This window comes from Motacilla alba, chromosome 1A (genome assembly GCF_015832195.1).
Source record: "Motacilla alba alba isolate MOTALB_02 chromosome 1A, Motacilla_alba_V1.0_pri, whole genome shotgun sequence".
In the NCBI taxonomy this organism is placed as follows: Eukaryota; Metazoa; Chordata; class Aves; order Passeriformes; family Motacillidae; genus Motacilla; species Motacilla alba.
Genome location: NC_052031.1, coordinates 71,799,692 through 71,819,770, shown reverse-complemented (window position 1 = coordinate 71,819,770; position 20,079 = coordinate 71,799,692). Strand labels below are relative to the sequence as shown.

The window sequence follows — 20,079 nt, the reverse complement described above, 5'->3', positions numbered from 1 at the left end:
CTAACCGGCAGGCAGCTCTGGGGCTTACCCACCTGTGTGCCTGAAAGTGGCCAAAATTGTTACCTTTCATTGCCTGTGAATTCACAGCAAAATGGTGCTCACCCTGCCTCTGACCTCCCAGAGACCTGAGGACAGCAAACAGCCGAGAAGAGTGCAAGCTACCCAGCCAGGAGCTGAGAAGAGTGCAAGCTACCCAGCAAACAGCAGAGAAGAGTGCAAGTTCCACAGCCAGGAGCTGAGGAGAATTTGAGTTACCCAGCCAGGCGTGGCAGGGGGAGGCAGCCCCTGTGCCCAAGGAAGGGGTGGTACAGTGCCAGGGTGGTGGGGCTGTCACCGTGGGTCCCAGTAGAGCCACGAGACGGGCTTGCAGCCACAAGGGGAATGCTGGCCTCAGATTTGTGTGGAAGTCACACATCTGTGTCTCTGTGCTGAGCCAGGGCCACAGGAAGGAAGAACAGCACAAAACATGTAGTTGGACACGAAGTATAAATAGGGCACGAGGAGAAGCCCAGTTGGCACAGACAATCCTGTTTGGGGAGCTTTGCTGCTGCCAGCGTGCCCCAGGCTCGCAGCAGCCTGTCTGGGGACAGCACACACACCTGACCCGCTCCCAGCACTGGGATAGTTCATTTTGCAGCTCTGTGTGGGCTGTGTGTGTGCTGCCCTTGGCCTGTCCCTGCCACGGGCACGGTGGAGGTGACTCCTGGCACAGCAGCGCCGTGGTGTGTCACCCGCCCCACTGACACCCTGGCCCCAGCAGCCCACACAAATATTTCATGCTGAGGATCATGAAAGCATCGTGGTGGCTGGAGGCACACTAAAAATAGAACATTTACTGATTTCTGGTGAACTGCAGCAGCATTCATTTCCCTCTGAGGGTCCCAGTGGCTGTCCCTGCTCTGCTGGGAAGAGGTGGCTCAGTGGGGCCGTGCCCTTTCCTCAAACCCAGAAGAAACTCTGTAAAATTTGTGTTATTCTCTGTACATCTGTGAATCCTAACACAGTCATCTAGGGCAGAGAGAAAAAGTAGGAGAACTGGGTTTGGGAGCAGAGAAACTCTTCAGGGGAATCCCAGGGAAATGATGCCAAATGCTGTGTGTAGATATTTGGGATTTGCCTCGTGTTAGCATCAGGTGTCAGCAGTGCCATTTCTTTGTGCAGCAGGGAAGCAGAAGACCTGGCTGCTAAGGTCAAAAGCAAAACAGCTCACTTTTTTCGTTAAAAAGAAGAAATCTGAGGATCTGATAGGATTTTAGATCAATATTGTCTTTCTCTGGCTTTAGCTTAATGTGTCAATGCCATCATTATGACACAAAGCAAAGAGCTAATGCCACTTAAATGTAAGTATATCATACACACACAAATGTCATAAATGCCTGTCATTTCTGCTTGCATAAATCCACAAATTGTTGTTTCTGTAGAACAAACTACTGCTTAGTTACAAACTTGCAGAGGTTCTGGATGGTGTCAGCAAGCCCCAGTGCACAGTGGCCACTGTTCCATTGCTTGCCAGAGCCCCAGGCTGAGCTGGTCTTGTAAATCTTCAACCAGATCCTTGGAACTTGCAGACAAATCCAAAGACCAAGACCAAAAACCAAGAAAAAAAAAAAAAGATAAAAAATTAGAAATCAGATGCTCAAGAGAGAATATTCTTGCCAGTAACATGACAGAGTCAAGTTAATTCAAAGTGATTCAAACAAGAGAGATGATTTCTTTTTTTTTTTAGGATATTGCTGGCCAGTTCTGCATCCTGAATCTGATTGACATATGATACTACTAGGCTGAATGAAGACATTTTGCACATGTTTTTGCTTTAAAGAGCAATTGCTAGGGGTAACACTGGTTACTTACAATGTGGAGACGTGCCAAACTATTTGGAATTATTCTGAATGAGAGTAGATTGCTGGCTATCTCACGCTCCAAGGTTTGTAGGACTGGGTGCATAATTCAGCATTCCTGACACCACCATGTGATCACATAAACTCCGGGGGTTGGAGAAATAAATGGGAGGCTCAGGTTCCTCCCAGGTGTGCCAGTCACTCTGTGAATGGGCACTTCCACTACAAGGACTTCAATGAGCTCCTCAGCAGACTTCACGGGAAGATCTTTGACTTTCACAATAATTTCACTGCAAAAAGGAATGTTTTGACATACATTTTTGACAGGGGTTTTTGGACTTCTTTTTTTTTCCTAATACCCATCTCTTTCCACTGCTGCTTTTAAACATTTTCCACACAGCTTTATTATTTTTTTAACAATCCATACCTTTCAGAATACACTTTCCACATTTGGAGATTTTGGAAAGATTTTTCTGAATGGAAGCTCCTCTGTCCCATGGGGTGTTGATGCAATGTTGAGGACAATTGCAAATTAGTCCATTAATTCTTAACAGCAGCCTGAATCAGTGGAGTCAAGCTTGGGTGGGAAAGTCCTTAAATCTGAGTCAGGATTTAGTCCCTCATTTTGTTTGTTTGCTTGGTTTTCAGGCAGCACAGCTGATCCTCCTGCTACAGCCTGTTCACACTTCGGAGCAGCTTCAGTTTCCCTCAGCCTTTGCATCAGAGAGCTGAGCAACAAAATACTTCCCAGGCTCTGCTAAAAAAACCAAAACAAACCAACAAAACACAAATCAAACCCAGACCAGCTCTGTTGGAACTACCGGCCTATCCATTAGTGCACATGAGCAGTTTCCCCCAGCCGGGAAAGGGGAATCTGAGTTCCCGAGCCAGCCCCGTGTTCCCTGGCATTGGCACAGGGAGCAGCGGGAGAAACCCCCACAAACTGAGCCAGCTGGATCAAAGCTCACCTGGCAAACCCCCTGACATCTGAGGCTGGCCACTCCGGGCTTCCCCACGCTCAGAGTGAAGGTATTCCGGCCTTTTCCAGGCACTGCTTTGAGCTTGGATTGGGCAGCTCAGGCTCTCAGAGTCTCAGTGTGCATTTCCAGCAGTCCTGAGCGGTCACCTCCTCGCGGCTCGTGTTCGATCGCTCTGTGCCCCGTGCAGGGCAGTGCTTCCTTTGGGGCGCTTTCTGTCGCGCTCTTTGTCACCCAGGGCCAGCTGAGAGAGCCCTGCTCTGACTCTGAGCAGCTCAGGGCCCAGCATGTCCCAGGGAGGCTTTTCCGTGCCAGAGCACCTGCCTGAGCCTGCCCGGTGTCGTGTGTGACAGGGCACATCAGCTGCTGAACTGCCTCGGCACTGAGCACAGCAGGGAAAACGGGGGGATGCAGGAAAAGCAGGAGTGGGGAAATGGAAATACCCTGCACCAACCCGGAGACTGGGGAATAAATCCGGATCCTGGCAGCAGACAGGGCCCACCAGGCCAGGAGCGCTTGCTTCCAGTCCTTTCCCAACTGCGGTTTGTTAGCTAGCTAGTAAAAGTTTAAGAAAGCCTAAATGCCTGTAGCTGAAACAAGGCAGAACTCTGTTTCAATAAACTTCAAAGTGGCATTGAGGGTTTTTTATGCATTGTATTTTGTGAAGGCATTTGCTTCCAAATTGTGCTAACAAAAATATGTTGTTTGACAGATATCATCTCAGCAGACAGGTTGCCTAATCTGTTTTATTGACAAATTGACTTATTATTTGATCAACTTGAATATAGTCTTCAAGATATACTTCCATTATAAAAAAGTACATGGAACAGAGAATAATGTGTTTAGTCCATCATCTGCTTTCAGCTGTCATTTAAACATTGGTGTGTCTGTAAGAAAAGAAAAAAGTTATCCAGTTGTTTTGATCATGCTGTCAGAACCATCTTTATTGTCTGGGGGGAATGCCCATGTAATTTCTTCTTCCTTGATACGATAATATCTTGACCCTCCTCATTCAGTCAGAAGAAAGCAGGTTACCATGGCTCTACCCACCACCTACATGAAGTTTCAGATTCTATCAGAAGAGAAACAAAGCATCTCTGGGAGCCAGAATCACTTATACTTCACTTCCTCTGTCTTCTCTTTCAATGGGACCAGAAACAAAGTGAAGTTTAAAGGTTTCCCTCACTGCAGTCAGAAATGCTTTAAAAAAAAATAAAATTCTGAGCTGTTGTGCTGCTGTCTTTTCATTAAGGGGGGGCGAGGGTGGGCTGTTGGTTATATTTATTTTTAAGCCAATAAGTTCCACTTGAAAAGTTTCGAAAGTATAAAGAATAAGAAAGAAGTAAGATCCGTATGAATTCAGGTAACAAGGCAGATGTGACAGCTCTGAGCGTTCCTCAGCACATTGTTTGGGAACCTTTCTTGTATCCTCACCCTTGCTGCCTGGGTTTGATGGGAGAAACCCTGCAGATCCCTGCCCTGGGGGACTGATGCACAGGCACCAGAGAATGGGATCAGACGAGATTTAAACCTGGACCTGCAGAAACAACCTGCTACCTTTGGCTGTTTGCTCTTGAAACTTCACATCAGAAATAAATTCATACTTGGGAGCAAGGCAGTCACTAAAAGAAATTCCTCCATTTAGTCCATTTCTGGGTGTCAGTCCCAATTTGTCTGTTTGCAATTACACTCACAGTAGGTGGATCAGCTCCACTAGAGATAATTAAAAAGACCCCGTTTTGTGATAAAAAAATCCCTCTGGGTTCCAGATAATTACCAGTATTGAAAATCTTAGCCCTTTAAAATCAAATGGAATAGACTTTTCATTGGGAAAGTGAATGCACAAACTGAATTAAAAAAAACCCTTAAGTTGTCAATACAAAGGAAAATTATTTTCTACTTCTTGTTTAACTCAGTGGGTAAATATATCCTTAGAGGGAAGTTGAATAGGCTTTTGATGCACAAAAGCTGGATTTTGATAAAATGAAGCCCCTGAAAGAAGCCCCAAATCCAAACAGTTGTGTTAAAAATATGGGAGCTCGAGAAGCGACAAGGAAATCAGACCCTGAGCTGTACCATCCCTGTCTGGTACAGCAAAGCACAGATCTGACTAATGGAAACCTGGCCACAGAGAAAAAAACAAACCCAAACCACCCACAATTTGCTCATCTTTGGGTTTTTTTTTCTTCCTATTTTTTTAAACTGCAGACACTTAATGCCATGCTTGTCTGAGAGCTTTTCCTGTAGCTAATAATACTTTGCACTGTAGTGCCTTTAATCCAAAGATCTCAAAGTGCTTTGCAGGCATTAATGAATTAAACCTCATAACACCCCTTTGAAGTAGGCATTATTATAGCAGTCTTAGAGATGGGCTGAGTAATTTTCCTGAAGTTCTGGAGCAAGTCCCTGACAGAGTCAGGAATAGCTGCTGAAGTCCTGCATCTCAGCCGCTTCTGTAACCAGCCTGCCATGCTCCCAGATTAACTCCCTTAAATCATTTTAATTTTAAATAATTACTTTGATTTACTCACTGTATTTAAGTCATATCTCTGTTAAATACAAGGGGAGGCATTGATTTATCCGTGCTGGGTGAGGCATTCAGCGCCTGTGGAGGCTGTGCTGATAGTGTGAAGTTAAAGTGACACAAATCCCCGTGGGGGGATGCTCTGGGGGGCAGAGGAGGGGCTGTGCAGGGCTTAGCTTGAGCCCCGTCCTCAGGCAGCCCCTCTGAGCTCTGCACAGCTCCTTCAGCTGGGCTGGCACCCACCCAGCCCTGACACCCACCCAGCCCGGAGCACCAGGACTGCCTGAAGTGACCAGCAGGGCTGTCCAGGGTGACCATTGCCCTCTGCACAGCTCCATCTCACACCCACCCAGCCCTGCAGCACTTGTCACTGCCTGAAGTGACCAGCAGCACTGTCCAGGGTGACCATTGCACTGAAAAGGGTCCTTATGGTACAGCTGTGCCCCTGCCAGCAGTCACACACATCTGGGGACACAGCAGCCCCCCTCCCTCCCTCCTGCCAGGGCAAACTAAGACTGAACTCACAGTGGGGATTCAAACCAAGGCTAACTTCTCTCAAAAGCCATTCAAATTTGAATTGCCACACAGGGCTGGCAGAGTGTGTGCTGATTCCTGCTCTTAATTAGGTTTTCAAGGATGTGTGTACCATTCTAGTGTCCTTTAGGCCCAGCTCTACTGGAAGGCTCCCTGCTTGAAGCATTTCAGGTTTTTGTGGAGAGGTGCATTTTGGTGTGGCTTTAACCTCTCCTAAAGACCTGGCCTCCACAAGGAAGGGGTGAAGGGTATGCCTGATTTTGGTCGAAGTATGCTGCCTCTGACAGCAAGTTTAGAAGCGTCCTGAAAGGTAAATGCTTGCAAATCTGCAAATAACCAACCTCAAAATCCCAGGGCTGGATTGCCAAGTGGCCAGGCCAGATGTGGGGTGAGGAGAGGTGGGAGCTCCACGGCTGTGAATGGGCACTGGGAACTGTGACCCCCTGAGCAGTGCCACTGCAGTGATAAATGCAATATTTGCATGACTGAAGGCTGGACAGCAGCAGCTCCAAATCACACCTGGGAAGCTGCAGGATTTCTCCTGCATGGACTTAGATCACGTTTACTCACTAGAGAGGAGCGCTCAGGAGCTGCTGCAGAGCCCTGCCAACCCATCCCAGAGCAGGAGGGCAGGCTGCCACCCTGCACAGCTGCTGCAGCAGGGATGTGCTGCAGCTGGGGCACAGCTGATGCTCTCGGGGCTGCCCACACCAGCAGCCTTCCTGAGTTCGGCCAAGGATGCTGCAGTGCTCCTTTCTTTTTCCTGTATTTGTGATTCCCTTGCAAGGATCTCTGACTGCAGGGCCGAAGTGCCACTGGAACACCAGCAGAGCATCCCGGGGACTGCAATGAGCTGCTCCCAGTCTCTCGCTGGTCTCAGGCAGCAGATTCCTCAGATAAATGTGTTCGAAGGATTGTCTGTACCTCTGCAGAACTGCTCTCCACTGGCTGGCCCGACAGACGCTGCCTGCTCCTCTCCCACGTCGCTTTCCCCGAGCATTGCTGAATATTTATTAACCGGGAGCGTACTGACAGGCTCCCCTGCCCCTGTTCTCAGCGCTGCCAGAGCCCCAGTGCTGAGCTCCTCGTGAGGCACATACGCTTCCCATAACCTTTCCTGCCTCCTGCGGGGGGTCTTTTCACTCTCCTACACACACAGAGCCTGCTTGTTCCCTTCTTGGGAGGAATGCGCTAATTGTCACACGTCTTTCTTTTTAAAATAGTCTAATGTCATAATTATCCTCATTTTCTTCCTTCCTGCTACAGGCAATTGCTGGAATGGTTTAGAAGTTTTTGAAAAAAAAATTAAAAAAAAAAAACCCAACAAGCAAAACCCCCTCACAACTTGTCTAGGGAGAGAACTTGTACCGCTCCCAAGGCTGGGCAGTATCACTTAAGGACACTAGAAACTTTTCTCACTTCAGCTGCATACTTAGGGTTTAACTAGTTGTCATTCCTGGTTTTGCAAAGCCCAGCCTTATCCAGACATATTGCGGTTTAGATGTATCTTCAGCTTAGATTGTCTCAGGTTCTCCTTGACATTTTTCCACCACGGGTTTAGGGAACACTGTTGCTTCTGTCAGGTGCCAGCCCCACCAAAAAGGAAAACAAAAAAGGAAAAAAAAAAAAGAAAGAAAAAAGAGAAAAGTTCTGAGTCACTCCACCTCTGTGTAGGGTGGTGGGAAGAGCTCACCTGCTGATCCAGGCGGGCAGTGTGTGCCATGGCACCAGAGAGGGGCTCCCTTCCTCACGCCACTGCCAGTGCCAGAAAAAGGGATTCTGAGGAGTGAAACCATTCTGACCTTTGCTGGCCTGAGCCTCCCTCGCACGGCTCCTCTCGAGCCCGTTTCCACCCCACTGGCCAGGCGCTCTGCAGGTGCTCTTGGCTGCATCGGGGAGCTGCCAGAGCAGGTCTCTGCTTGGTGTGGGGAAGTTCCAGGTGCCACCTCACTCCCAGGAGGAGCACAGAGCACAGCCTGGCAAACCAAAGCGGTGGGGACGGGTTCACAGGATCTCCACCAGCTACCTCCTGCTTCCCCAAATATTGCCTTTTCCCTTCAGGAAATCTGGAACCACAGAGTGGCATCTGTCAAGCCGTAGGCACTTGAGAGTAAGCACCCATCAGAATAACTTACTGTCAAAACCAGGTACAAATTCATTTCATCCCACTTGGTGCCATATGCTGCTGTCAAAACTCCATGAACTGTTTAGGCAGCATGTTGGGACATTTTGACTAGCTCTGAGCAGAGCTATTTTTTCCCCAGCTCGGTGTCACTGGTGTTTATAATTGGGTATTCCCTGAGCACAGCAGGCTCAGGGAGACCCCAGCCTGGGCAGGGGGCACGGCCAAACCTCTGCCCCTGCCCATCGAGCTGCCCTGGCCGCTCCGCTCAGGAGCAGCTCCTCCCGCTGCTCTAGCACCAGGGTCTGAGAGCTGGGCTGGCCGCTCTGGCCCGTGGTTTGAGAGATTCCTGAACCCTGGAGCAGGCCGAGTGTAAACCTCATTTTCTGCCGCCGGAGCCCAGCTGCTCTGCTCTCTCGGCAGGCAGGTTGGCCAGCACGCCCTTGCTGTAAGAAGTGGGACAGACCACAGGGTAGGTAAAGAACACATTTGCTGTTTTATTGGTGCCTTGCAGGGCAGTAATACTGAAAAAGGGGAATGCAAAAGAAACAAAAAACCCAAAACCCAAAACCAAAAACCCAGGATGGTGGCGATCCACATCGTGTTTTTTTTAAAGAGTACATCAACTCCTGGTTTTTTTCATTTATTGTGGCATGAATGATAACATAAAACCAAAACATGAAAATATACAACTTATATTACACTATGTGTTATGAACAAAATATAAATCTATAACTCTATGTTATATTTACATAATTATTTCTTTTATTAAATTTCAAGTGAGATGGTAGGTTGCACATACTTTGTTTTAAGCTCCAGGCATTTGATTGTCTCTATTTCTTTTCTATTTTCATTTCACTTGTAAAATCCAAAACGTTAGAAGGAGTAAGAGCTTTAGAGCCAATGGAGCTATATAAATACTGTTTCAGCAAACCAGTGACAAAAAACACTGGGGAGTAGAGAAATCAGTCAGTAGAAAAAACGAACTTGACACGTTCTTCAATCTGGGAAACTGACAAGTTAAGATAAAGTCGAAAAAATGTAAATATAAACCAAGCTAAACAGACAGCCCATGCCCTGTGAATTGAGGATACACTTGAATCCACATCTAGTGAATTACACAGTTATTTGCAAAATGGAAGGGACGGTTCTACCGAGAAGTGGTCAGACAAAGAAACTTCCTATGCCACACGTCGTGCCCTGATGGCACACAGCTGCCTCTCCTCGCAGCAGATGAATTCTTGCTCAGGAAGACCTACATTTCCACGGAGTAGAATTATTTCTGATGTTACAAATGTGATGTCAGAGGCTTCTTCGGGGACAATAACAGCTCATCTCTTTGGATTAAAAAGAAAAAGCTCTGAAAATGTGCTGTAAAAAGGTTAAAGACAATTTACTTTCTAAAAAATGATTTAATTAAAGACAGTCTACTGCAGTAACCAAATCTTTGAAATAATGTCTTCGAAGAAAGAATTTCTTCCATATGCATTCATAATAAGAGGATTTGGTTACAAAACTAATTAAATGCTATAATAATAGCTAGTGTTCTTTTCTGGGGGCCTGATTAATATAGCGGAACGGTTAGATAAAGATGTTAAATGCACTTAAAAATCCTATTTTACTAATATAAGGCATGAATAAATGGAAAAAAGGATATACTCTGTGTTATTTAATTGAGCTTAGAAGCAAGTGCCTCAGTTTTTTCCCTTTCTTTCCCCCTTTTCCCCACTGCTGGAGCTGCTCTTTCTCAAGCTCCCAGGGTGCTGGTGGCTGCCCCCACTGAGGAGGAGCTGGCCTTCCACCCCCGGGCAGCTCCCCAGGACCTCCTGCCTCGCCAGCTTCCCAGGGAAGAGGGGAACAGAGCCCACCCTGGCAGCAGGGCCCCGGTGAGCTGCGAGGTTAACAAACCCTATCTCTTCTAACCTGGTTTTCCTACGTGCTCCAGGGCACAGAGCCCAGGGGGAAAAAAAAGAAACAAGGAAAGAAGATTATTTTTATAAATGCATATTTTGATTTTTTGTTTTTTAGTTTTTTTTTTTCCCCAGAAAATTCAAGAGGGACAAACAGTACCCTATTTTCAAATCTGGTCTTCTGCTGCTGAAGGATTTGTGGGTGCTCATCCTTGGACCTAAGAAAACATCAGCATGGGCACTAAGCATTTTGCTGGTTTGGAACCCCAGAGCCATTTTTAACAAAATTACGTCTTCATCTTTTGGCCTCTGTTTATTATTTTTTTCCTTTTTAAGATTTCTGCATGGCAAAGGTGGAGGAGGGGGGGCAGTCTGCTACAGCAGCCCGTTCCCACAGCCCCAGGGGAGGACACAGCCTCTCCAAGGGAACGTGCACAGAGCACAGCCAGCCCTGGCTGGGGCAGGGGGGACAGCTGGGGGCTCCGGGGAGGGCTTTGAGTGACCCCACTGTGCCAGGGACAGCGGGCTGGGGACAGCAGGCACTGCCCATCCCCAGTGCCCAGGGACACCAGGCTGGGGACACCAGGCTGGGGACAGCAGGATGGGCACAGCAGGCACTGGCCATCCCTGGAGCCCAGGGACACCAGGCTGGGGACACCAGGCACTGCGTCACCCCTGGTGCCCATGGACACAGGCTGGGGACAGCAGGATGGGCACAGCTGGCACTGCCCATCCCTGGAGCCCATGGACACAGGCTGGGCACAGCTGGCACTGCCCCACTGTGCCCAGGGACACCAGGCTGGGCACAGCAGGCACTGTCCCACCCCTGGAGCCCATGGACACAGGCTGGGGACACCAGGATGGGGACAGCAGGATGGGCACAGCTGGCACTGCCCATCCCTGGAGCCCAGGGACAGCAGGCACTGCCCATCCCTGGAGCCCAGGGACAGCAGGCACTGCCCATCCCTGGTGCCCCCGGCTGCCCCCAGCAGCCTCTCCCAGGGAATTCCGGGCTGGAGCCTGGTCCCACTGGAGCCCAAGGGCCCCTTCCCACGGAGCCCTGCCAGCCCAAGGCTCGCTCCTACCTGGCGGCGTGGCACCTACCTGGAGCTAAAACAAAGTATCCTGGTGGCCCAAAGTGACACAATTAAACCAGAGAGTCTCGACTGCGGTGGAAACCAAGCATCCAGCAAATGTGAGGCGAACCCACAAGAGTCAGAAGTAATTTGTTCACAAAGACAGGGAACAAATTTAAAAGTTTAAAAAAAATAAAATAAAAAGGAGCAAATATCTGTTTTCACATTGTACATAATAATGATATAAAAACAATTGTCTATTTTTTTTTCCTTCTTATCCAAACAGAGTGCTTCAAAAAAATTGGCTCTAGATGACTGGTGTAATTAAATAACTAAAATGAGTGATGAGAGAGCAGAAGTTAATTAAGATTGAAAACAACACTCCCATTAATTCACTCCATCATAATAAACATCAGAAGTTGACATGGCTGGGGCCAAAATTAAAATAAAAGAAAGAGAAATGGTGTGAGCAGAAGAAGAAGCGATTTGTTTTCATATGTATATATATATATATTTATATATATATAAAAAGGTAAGGTGGGGAGGGGTATCCATTTTAAATAGCCTAACAGCTTCATTTGCTGCACTGCCAAATTAGAACAGAATAAAATAAAGTTAAAAAAGGGGGGGGTGTAAATAAATTATACATAATTTACTAATCTGGGAACAGCTGACCATTATTATTATTATTATAATTACCATTCAACACTAGCAAGAAGAGGCAGTTCAACTGAAGAAAAAAACCCAACACAGTCATAAAATACAAACAAAAAAGAACCCTCTCTGACATGGAGGATATGATCAGCTACTCCAAGCATGATTTCAGAGCAAATCTTCTGAGAGAGAGAAAACAGAAAAGAAGTTTCCAAAGCAGAGGTGGAAATCAAAACGGGGAAAACAGAAAAAAGAAAAGAGATGTAGCAGGGTAGAACTGTCACATGCCCAAACACGGGAGTATTGTCCTAAGTGTCCAATGCATTTGCTTTTTGCTTTGCACGAGGTCTGCAGAGGTCAAGTTCCACTTCAAGTGGGATTTCAAGAGGCAAAGAAAGGCATTCCCCCCCTCCTACCTGTCCTGTTCATCGTCCTGCACCGGCACCAAGGGTCGAATCTGCCTGATGGAGGGACTGCCTGCAAACCAGGGCTGCCAGCCAGCGCTGAGCAGGGCTCTGGGGCGTGCTTGGGCCGGGGTCTCGCTGCCACTAAGGTGTGTGGGGCCAGCTGTACAAGTCAGAGCTGATAACGGCAGCAGTGCAGCTCCCTCTGGGAGCAGGAATGTACCAGGAAGCAACACGAAGTTGGCTTCCTCAGCTGAAGAAACAGTTCAGAGGAAGGGTTTTGCCTCAGCGCGATGCCAAGACCTTCCTTTGCAGGGCACAGAGCAGCCCCCAGACACCTTCCTCACGCTGCGGCTGCCCGGGGCAGGCAGAGCTGCCCAAGCAAGGCAGTGCTCTGCAGCAGGGCTGCAAACAGTTTAGCAAGGAGAATGGTTCTTCAGCTGCGAGAGAGCAGCAAGGGAAACTCAGCGCTGCACTGGTCTGAGCTCTCGTAACCCCACGTGGAATACAGGAATCTCCTCACAGCTATCAGCCTGCCTTCCCACACAAACATCCCACTGATAAAAGAAGAATTTCTGCCAGTGCGCAGGAGAAAAAGAAGTCAGTGAAAAAAAAAAATTGCCTTTTGAATCAGAAATCAGTACTCAGCCACCCTGAAGGGACGAGTTCATCAGAACTGGGCCCGGTTGGTGGTAACTTAATTACGCTCAGCACTTGGTAACATTTCCATTGCTGTGTCCTGTGCAGAACAAACCACATTTTGGACAAGCCTTTTATGTTGTTTATGCTGCCACTTGAAGTGCAAACCAAAAGTAAAGGTTTCTTACAGACCAAGTCACTTGGAGGGTGCAGGACTTCATTCTGGAACATGCTTTTTGCTCATGATAGTCCAAGATTATTCTTATTAGTACCATAAACACGCACACATGAAAATCCAAGACCATAAAATATTTTTTCTCTAAATTTCTTATGTCTCTCTCTCTCTTTTTTTTTTTTTCACCTGAGAACAGCACCTACAGTTTCCTTTAAAAAGCAAAAGCAAAAGCAAAAATATATGTCTAATCTCACCAGCTGCTGGTATATCAGGTTCTTCAAGGGATTGTCTAAGATATAACACTGTCCTAACTTGAGACAGAGCAAGAAGCAAATGAAAAGCCGAAGAAAAACAAAAGGAGAAGAGACCAACCTAAAAAAAGCAAATTGGACTAGTTCAGCGCTTTAGTACAAATTTGGCACTTGCTCAAAGACTCAGTATGGTGTGCAACTGATGAAGAGAAGTCCTCTCTTGAAAGGAAATGCTTGTTGGGGTTAACAGAAAAACTCCCCACTTCCTTCCTTGCCAGCCACGCGCACAGGCACGCACACACACACACTTCTGACCCAGATTTGACAGGGAGGAGGAGGAAGAGGAAGAGGAAGAAGAGGAGGAGGAGGAGACAGAGGGGGTTAAAAGGAATTTTATCTTTTTTTTTCCTGTCAGGTGCATTACCAAAAAAAAAAAAAATTATTTCTCTTTAAACTGTAGCACAAAACAACAAAACACATTCACAAGCCACTTGTTGGCACTGTGTACCTGAGTGAGAATTTCTAGAACATTGTAGAACAAACAGCCATAAAGTTTATTTGAAAAAAAAATAATAATAATAAAAGGTCAACGGGTAAGACTTCAGTGCTTGGGTATAGCAGCTGAATTACTGGCATTATTTTACCCATAGCTTATATCATTCTGTTGTTGTTGTCGTTGTCTTTGTTTCCTTTCTTCTGAGCCTTTTTCCTTCTGATGCAGGCTGATGTCTATTAGTCAGCTGATGTCCCAACTAGTTAAGACTAACAGTTAAAGTAACAGTCAGTGTATGAGAAAGTTAATGTGCTTGGCCACTGGCAAGGATAAACCAGACGGGGCTTTATTTATTGATTTGCTTTCCTTTCCTCCTTGGAGTCCCGCGGGGCGCGCCGCGGCCCCATCAGTTGGCCTGGCCCGCCATGTGGTTTTCACTGTCACTGCCATAGTCTGCATCGGGGTCCTCCTCCTCCTCGTCGTAGTCGTCGTAGACGTCGCCGTTGGCCTCGTCGGGCTGCAGCTCCTCCTTGACGTGGGGCTCGTCGCCCTTGGGCCCGTAGGCGCTCTGGATGACGGGCAGGCCGGGCTCGGGGCTGCTGGACACGCTCGAGTGCTCCGAGGGCAGGTGCGGCGAGGGCATGCCCGCCATGGCGATGGCTCCCGGGTACACCACGCCCGCCGTGGCCAGCGGCAGCTGCGCCTGTTGCCTGCCAGAGAGAGGAGAGCGTTGGAAAGCGGCGCGCAGCACCAGGAGGGAGAGCTCAGCAGCAGATGGGTACTCTCGGGCACGCACGGGGGTTCCTGCACCAGCACTCGAAACTCCCCGAGCCGTGCTCCACAAACCAACCCCAATCAACTCCACGGGTAAGAAAACCCCACCTCTGTGAGCATCTGTGGCTGAGCTCCACAAACCAACCCCAATCAACTCCACTGGTAAGAAAACCCCACCTCTGTGAGCATCTGCACCTGAGCTCCACGAACCAACCCCAATCAACTCCACCTCTGTGAGCATCTGCACCTGAGCTCCACAAACCAACCCCAATCAACTCCACGGGTAAGAAAACCCCACCTCTGTGAGCATCTCTAGCTGTACCTGAGCTACACAGCTTCAGCTCGCCTGCTTGTGGGGGAAACTTCTGCATCAGCTTGGTGCCACCCAAAAATAAACACGCTTGCCAGCTGTGGTCCAACTTAAAACCTGTGTATTTTGAAAAGCTTCCTTTGAAAAAATCCAGCCTGCTGTCAGGGCTGGACATTAGAGTCACAGTAACCAGACATGAACTGCCAGCAGGAGAGAGGCAGCAAGGTCTAGGCAGAGTGCACAGGAATGGGAAGGCACTGCAGGAAAATGCCTCTGGATGAGGAGGAGAAAGCAGAAACAATGCTTACTCCACATTCCTTCAGGGACCTGCTCATTACCAGGGAGAGGAACAGTGGGCTTTCTGGAAACAAGATGAGTTTGCAGGATGGGTCACTAGAGGCCTCCCACTGGAAGGTGAGAGCTTCCACTGGGAGCAGCCCTGGTGAAAAGCAGATTCTCTGAAGGAAGGTGGGTAAAATTGGAAAAAGGCAGACTTAAAAACAGAAGCGGGCATTATTGAAAAATAAATAAAAAGCAAGGAAACAACATGAGCATGTGAGAAAATTTCCTACAGGATGCCTTTACACAGGATCTAAGCCTTGGAAACCTGTCTGCAGGAATGAAAGGAGAATTATTCCAGGCCACAGAAATTCCCTTTGCACCAAGAACACTAGCTGTGTTATACCAGTGTTTGTTTCCCTGAGAAGCTTCGGAGCCCAGACAAGCCCAGAGGTTTAAAATTCATGCTGCTTTTGTTGCCTTCCTGCATGAAGTAATTCCATTGCAGTAATTCTGTTCAGTACACGCTGCACATTGTAATGTCATCAGCGGTGTGTCCATCTGCACTGAAAAGCCTTGCCACAGGAGACAGGGCAGAGTCTCTCGAGATGAACACTCTTAATGAAGAATGAAACCCTTCCCTGTTCCCCTGCCTGCCTGTGCCCTGGCTGCACAGTAAGCCTCACACAGTACAGTGATCCTGAAAGACTCTCCTCTGCCAAGCAGCTTTACACTTGTTTGGAATTGCTTGCTGCATTTTCAGATACTTCCTGCCTGCCATCCAAGCAAGGCCTCCCTCCACAGAGCCCCTGTTTCCACGTTTCTGAAACAACCCAAGTCGTCTCAGCTGAAGATACAGCTCTTAAAGAAGGGAGCAGATCTAATTTGCATTTTATTCTTAATTCAGGAGGAAGGCTTTTGTTTTCTGGAGTCAGCACCTCTGCAACAAGATTCAGCACACTTAAATTGGTTTTAATATTTAACAATAGGAACACTTTGCACTTAAATGGTGCTTTTCAGAGTGCTTTTCAAATAGTAAATAATTGAAGAATAGTATTTTTCCACCTCTGTGGGATGTCCAGCCTAGAGGATCTTGCAGCAGTCCTCAGATACTACAGTATTAGGGCTCTCAGCAGGCCATGCCTGACACGCTACCACGGAAGATGAGGACACTGAAATGGGGAACATTAAAAAATTCCCAATCCATCCCACTGGGATGCCTCCAGCACAGCCACAGCTCCTGTTCAACCAAGCACTTCCTGTGGTGCCCAGGCAGGAGCTGGGCTGGTCGTTGGGATTCAGCCCTAAATGACCTGTACTGGTGGGTGCAACAGATGGGGAACCTAAACCAGGAATGCAGTGCAGCGCTGTGCCTGGTGCCTGCAGCCACGGGCCACTCTGTCAGCTGCTTCCAGAAAGATCTCACCCTGGCTTCTGCCCCAGGGCAAATTACCTCCAGAAATGTCTCGAATTCAATGTCAGCCCTGTTTGGAAAGCTGAATTTCTGCAGGCAGAATGCTACAAGGTTAATTTTTTCCCCCTGATGAGGCATGCATGTTAACCAGATAAGCGGCGTTTTGGGGGCTCTGTTGCCACCTATTCTTTTTCCATAAGGCCCCCTCCTCTTTTTTAATCTCTTGATGCCAAATGTTGGCTGACTTCCCCGTGTTTGTTTCAGTGCTTACCACTGGGATCACTGGACCTGCCAGCACCACAGGGTTAAGCAGCTCAAATTTCTCTGCTGAGCGGCTTATTCTAACAATGCACACTGTAGCTGTTTAAAACACAGTCTGCTGACACTTAACAGCCACTGGATAGATGCTCTCTCCTTTATTGCTGCTTCCAGCCATTAACTGAAGAGATGTGCAACCCAGTTAATACCAAAAGGATTCCAAACTCAGATGAAACAGAACAAAAATTCCATTATTTCAGAGGGTTGCTCTTGTTGCTGGTTTTGATTTTTTTTTTTGTAGGATTCCTGTGTGGCTTTTAATTTTCTCATGTGAGTACAGAAATATTGTGGAATATTTGATTACTTCGGATTCTTTTTGATCTGCTGTAACCAATACCAAGGAATATCTGCAGAAGGAAAATATATGCTAGTCTTCTTGGCATATTTCATTCTAATCATATCAAACTGATCTATTAGCTGTTTATCAGAACTGGTCTTAAAATTTCTGCTCATCAGAAAGCATTTAACTCCCTGGAAGGACAAATGAACAACGCAGACATGATGGGAATACAGCTTGGCATCAATCAACTGAGCCACGTCCATAGCCCAGCTCAAGTTCAGTGTGCTCAGCAGTCCTTTTGCAGACCACTTGCCACAGATCCTACTGAATGCAAACTTCTTTTTTTGGCTTTTGGACCCAGAGGCACTACCACAGATTCCTTCAGATACTCTCTCTGAGGCCTCGCAATAGTTACAAAGGCTTTACTAGAAGCCCTCTTTCATTAGAAATAAGTTTGATTAGAAAATCTGAAAGCCTTTTTTTTCATGATCAGAGTGGAAATGAGACAGCTGGCTGAGGTGTTAAGATGAGTGTGAAACAGAGCCAGCAGTGAGGTTCCTAAAACTGCCCAACCTCCTCCTGGCACGCTCTGCTACGAAGCACAACTCTCATTTTCTGTTAGCAACACCTAACGCTCTCTCCAGTAAGCTGCGGTTAAGAACTAAGAATCCCCCCTGGTTTTTGTTATTTTTTGGATGGAATGAGCGTGGGGAAGGGGCCATACCCAACGCTGAAGTACTGCCTCATCTCCTGGCGTCGGTTGCGCATGATGGCCTTGTACTCGCCGATGCGCAGCTTCTTGCCGTCCACGAGGCACGTGCGCTTCGGCCGGGGCTTGTACTTGTAGTCTGGGTACTTCTCCAGGTGCTGCTTGCTGAGCCGGGCCTGCTCCTCGTAGTATGGCTGCTTCTCTAGGTTTGTCATAGCTTTCCAGCGAGATCCTGCCACCAAAACACAGAAACAAAGAGGAAAAACAGAGATCAGATGCCACTCATCCCCAAACGCTGCAAGGCAGGGAAACAAGTAGGTCACCCAGAAGACACCTCAGGCCGTTTGGCTTTGGGCTGGGAATCTGTCAGAGCTTCTACACAGGGTTCTGCTCTTGTTTGTATTTGACTCATAAACCTCCTGGGTATGGCCAAGATGCAGAGAGAGGTGGCACTGGAAATCCTGACCCAATATTTTACTGAAATTTATCTACCTTACAAAGCCTTTCAGGTGGGCAGCAAAACCACGATCCTGACAACGGGCAACCCCTGACACTTTGTTCCAGGAAACAAGGCAGGGCATTGTGGAAGGATGGGCACACAGAGTCTGCTCTGCTGTGGCCCCCCATTTCCCCTGGCCACGTGCCTGTGAACACACAGCTCCTGCTCATGGAAGGCTCCACTCCATGGGCTGCTGTCTGTGACCCACGGCTGGATCAAGGCATCAGAGCTGGATATGCACAAGTCCACAGCTAATCCTTCCTGACAAGCACTGGGTCTTTCTGGCTCCCAGGCTGGTGGTCAGCAGAGGAACTGGCTGTAAATGCTCTGCAGTCAGGTACAGGAGCCTGCAAAGACCCTGAAGCAATGCCTCTAGAGCTATAAACTACCCCATATGTGTCAGTGGGGTTTTAACTCCAAGACCAAGTGCTGGGAAACCCTGCCAGCCCCAACGTAAAGAACTGACTGTGTCATGAAGGGAAAAGCACTGGGCTACTGGCACTTGTCTCCCAGGAGCTGCACTAGGGCTTCACTGCTGGCAGCCCTGTTTTCTGACTCTGCTAACGTGGATATTCGAGATAGGGATACAGCAAAGACTTCAAAATTGTTTTCAACTGCCTGCTGAAAGTTATAAACTAGTATTTCTTAAAGGATATAGCACGGGAGCAGAAAGTAAAAGTTCTTGAATCTGTTACCCCATTTTATTTTTCCATTAAATACAGAAGTGCTTCAGGGTAAGATACATTTCAAATAACAGGAATAGTTCAAGCTGTGAAACCTGTGGCCTAGAAAGAAAACTTTATTGGAAAATAGTCAAGTTTCCCACTGGAAAAATGTTTGACTAGTTTCTCAATTTAATGGGTTCATAATGCCATATGTCATACTTGACTTCCTCTTGTTCCTCATTTTTTATGGTCAGTTCATACTACTCCTCAGGCTGGTCTTATCCCCCTCGCAGTAGAGGGAGCACAGTTATCCTTTCCCCAGGAAAGAAAACAGTTTCATTCCCTCTGGAAAGGCCCCTTCTGATTATTGACACCATTTTCCCCATTACTCTTCGGATCTTTAAGCCATGCTGCAGTCTGGACTTCCAGAGAGAAGAGCTGGTACCAGCTGACCTCACATCCAGAGATAAGCACTGCATAAACACTGATGTCTTTGTCCTGAGGAGGGCAGTGGGCATGCCTTTCTCAGCAAACACTGCTTTGAACTCAAAACCATCGTTTACAGCATGCAGAGATCCCCCAGCTGGTCCTGGAATGGGAAGGCATTGTTACTAGCTTAGGCCCAGCACCATTACTGCTTGGCTAGATGGCTTCTAGGGCCCAGACTGTAACTCCTGCACGTCCCCTCCAATGCCACACAGAGGTAGTGTCTGTGCCTGGGGACTGGTGCCAGGGCTCTGTGCCACACAGGGCAGCACCCCTGGGACCAGCATCCTGCTCGGCAGCTTGGCTCCTGCACAGAAACGATTCCCAGCTTTTCCTGGCAAAGACAGTGGCTGGAAAAATGACACTGACTCTCCTCCTGGACTTGGGGAGGAATGACACAGTGACTGTCACAGCACTGCACAGCAACTAATGCTGCCTAAGAGGGAAATACAGGCTGGAACTCAGAGTGAAGCAGATGAGCTCTGGAAGATGCCCAGATGTGGGTGTGCCTTCAAATTCTGCATGTAGGCACTGACACGCTGGTGTTTCAGCAAAGAAAATCCTAAGGGTGAGCCTAAATCCAGAGCTGTGCAATCACAGACCTGCTGAAGTCCTAACGGCCTGGGGAAACAGCCCAGCCCCTGCTCCTGATGCTGCATCGGGTGCTTCGTATGAACAGAGGAGTTCAGCAGCTCTGTCCTTAAACAAGTCTTGACATTTGCTCTATAGGCTGTGAAGGGATCTGCAG

The 20,079-nt window shown here is 47.8% G+C and overlaps 1 protein-coding gene across 14 annotated transcripts in view; it reads right to left on the bottom strand.

Annotated features, from left to right (window-relative positions):
* Window positions 1–10,821: 10,821 nt before the first annotated feature.
* Window positions 10,822–20,079, bottom strand: part of SOX5 (SRY-box transcription factor 5) — a 281,758-nt gene continuing 272,500 nt past the window's right edge. For all 14 annotated transcript variants that reach the window (XM_038155101.1, XM_038155100.1, XM_038155099.1 and 11 more), the window contains 2 exons: window positions 17,697–17,913; window positions 10,822–14,307 (listed from right to left, as the gene is read on the bottom strand). In XM_038155101.1, coding sequence (XP_038011029.1) covers window positions 14,004–14,307; window positions 17,697–17,913 — 521 coding nt within the window. In that variant the 3' untranslated portion in view covers window positions 10,822–14,003. The remainder of the gene's footprint in view (window positions 14,308–17,696; window positions 17,914–20,079) is intronic.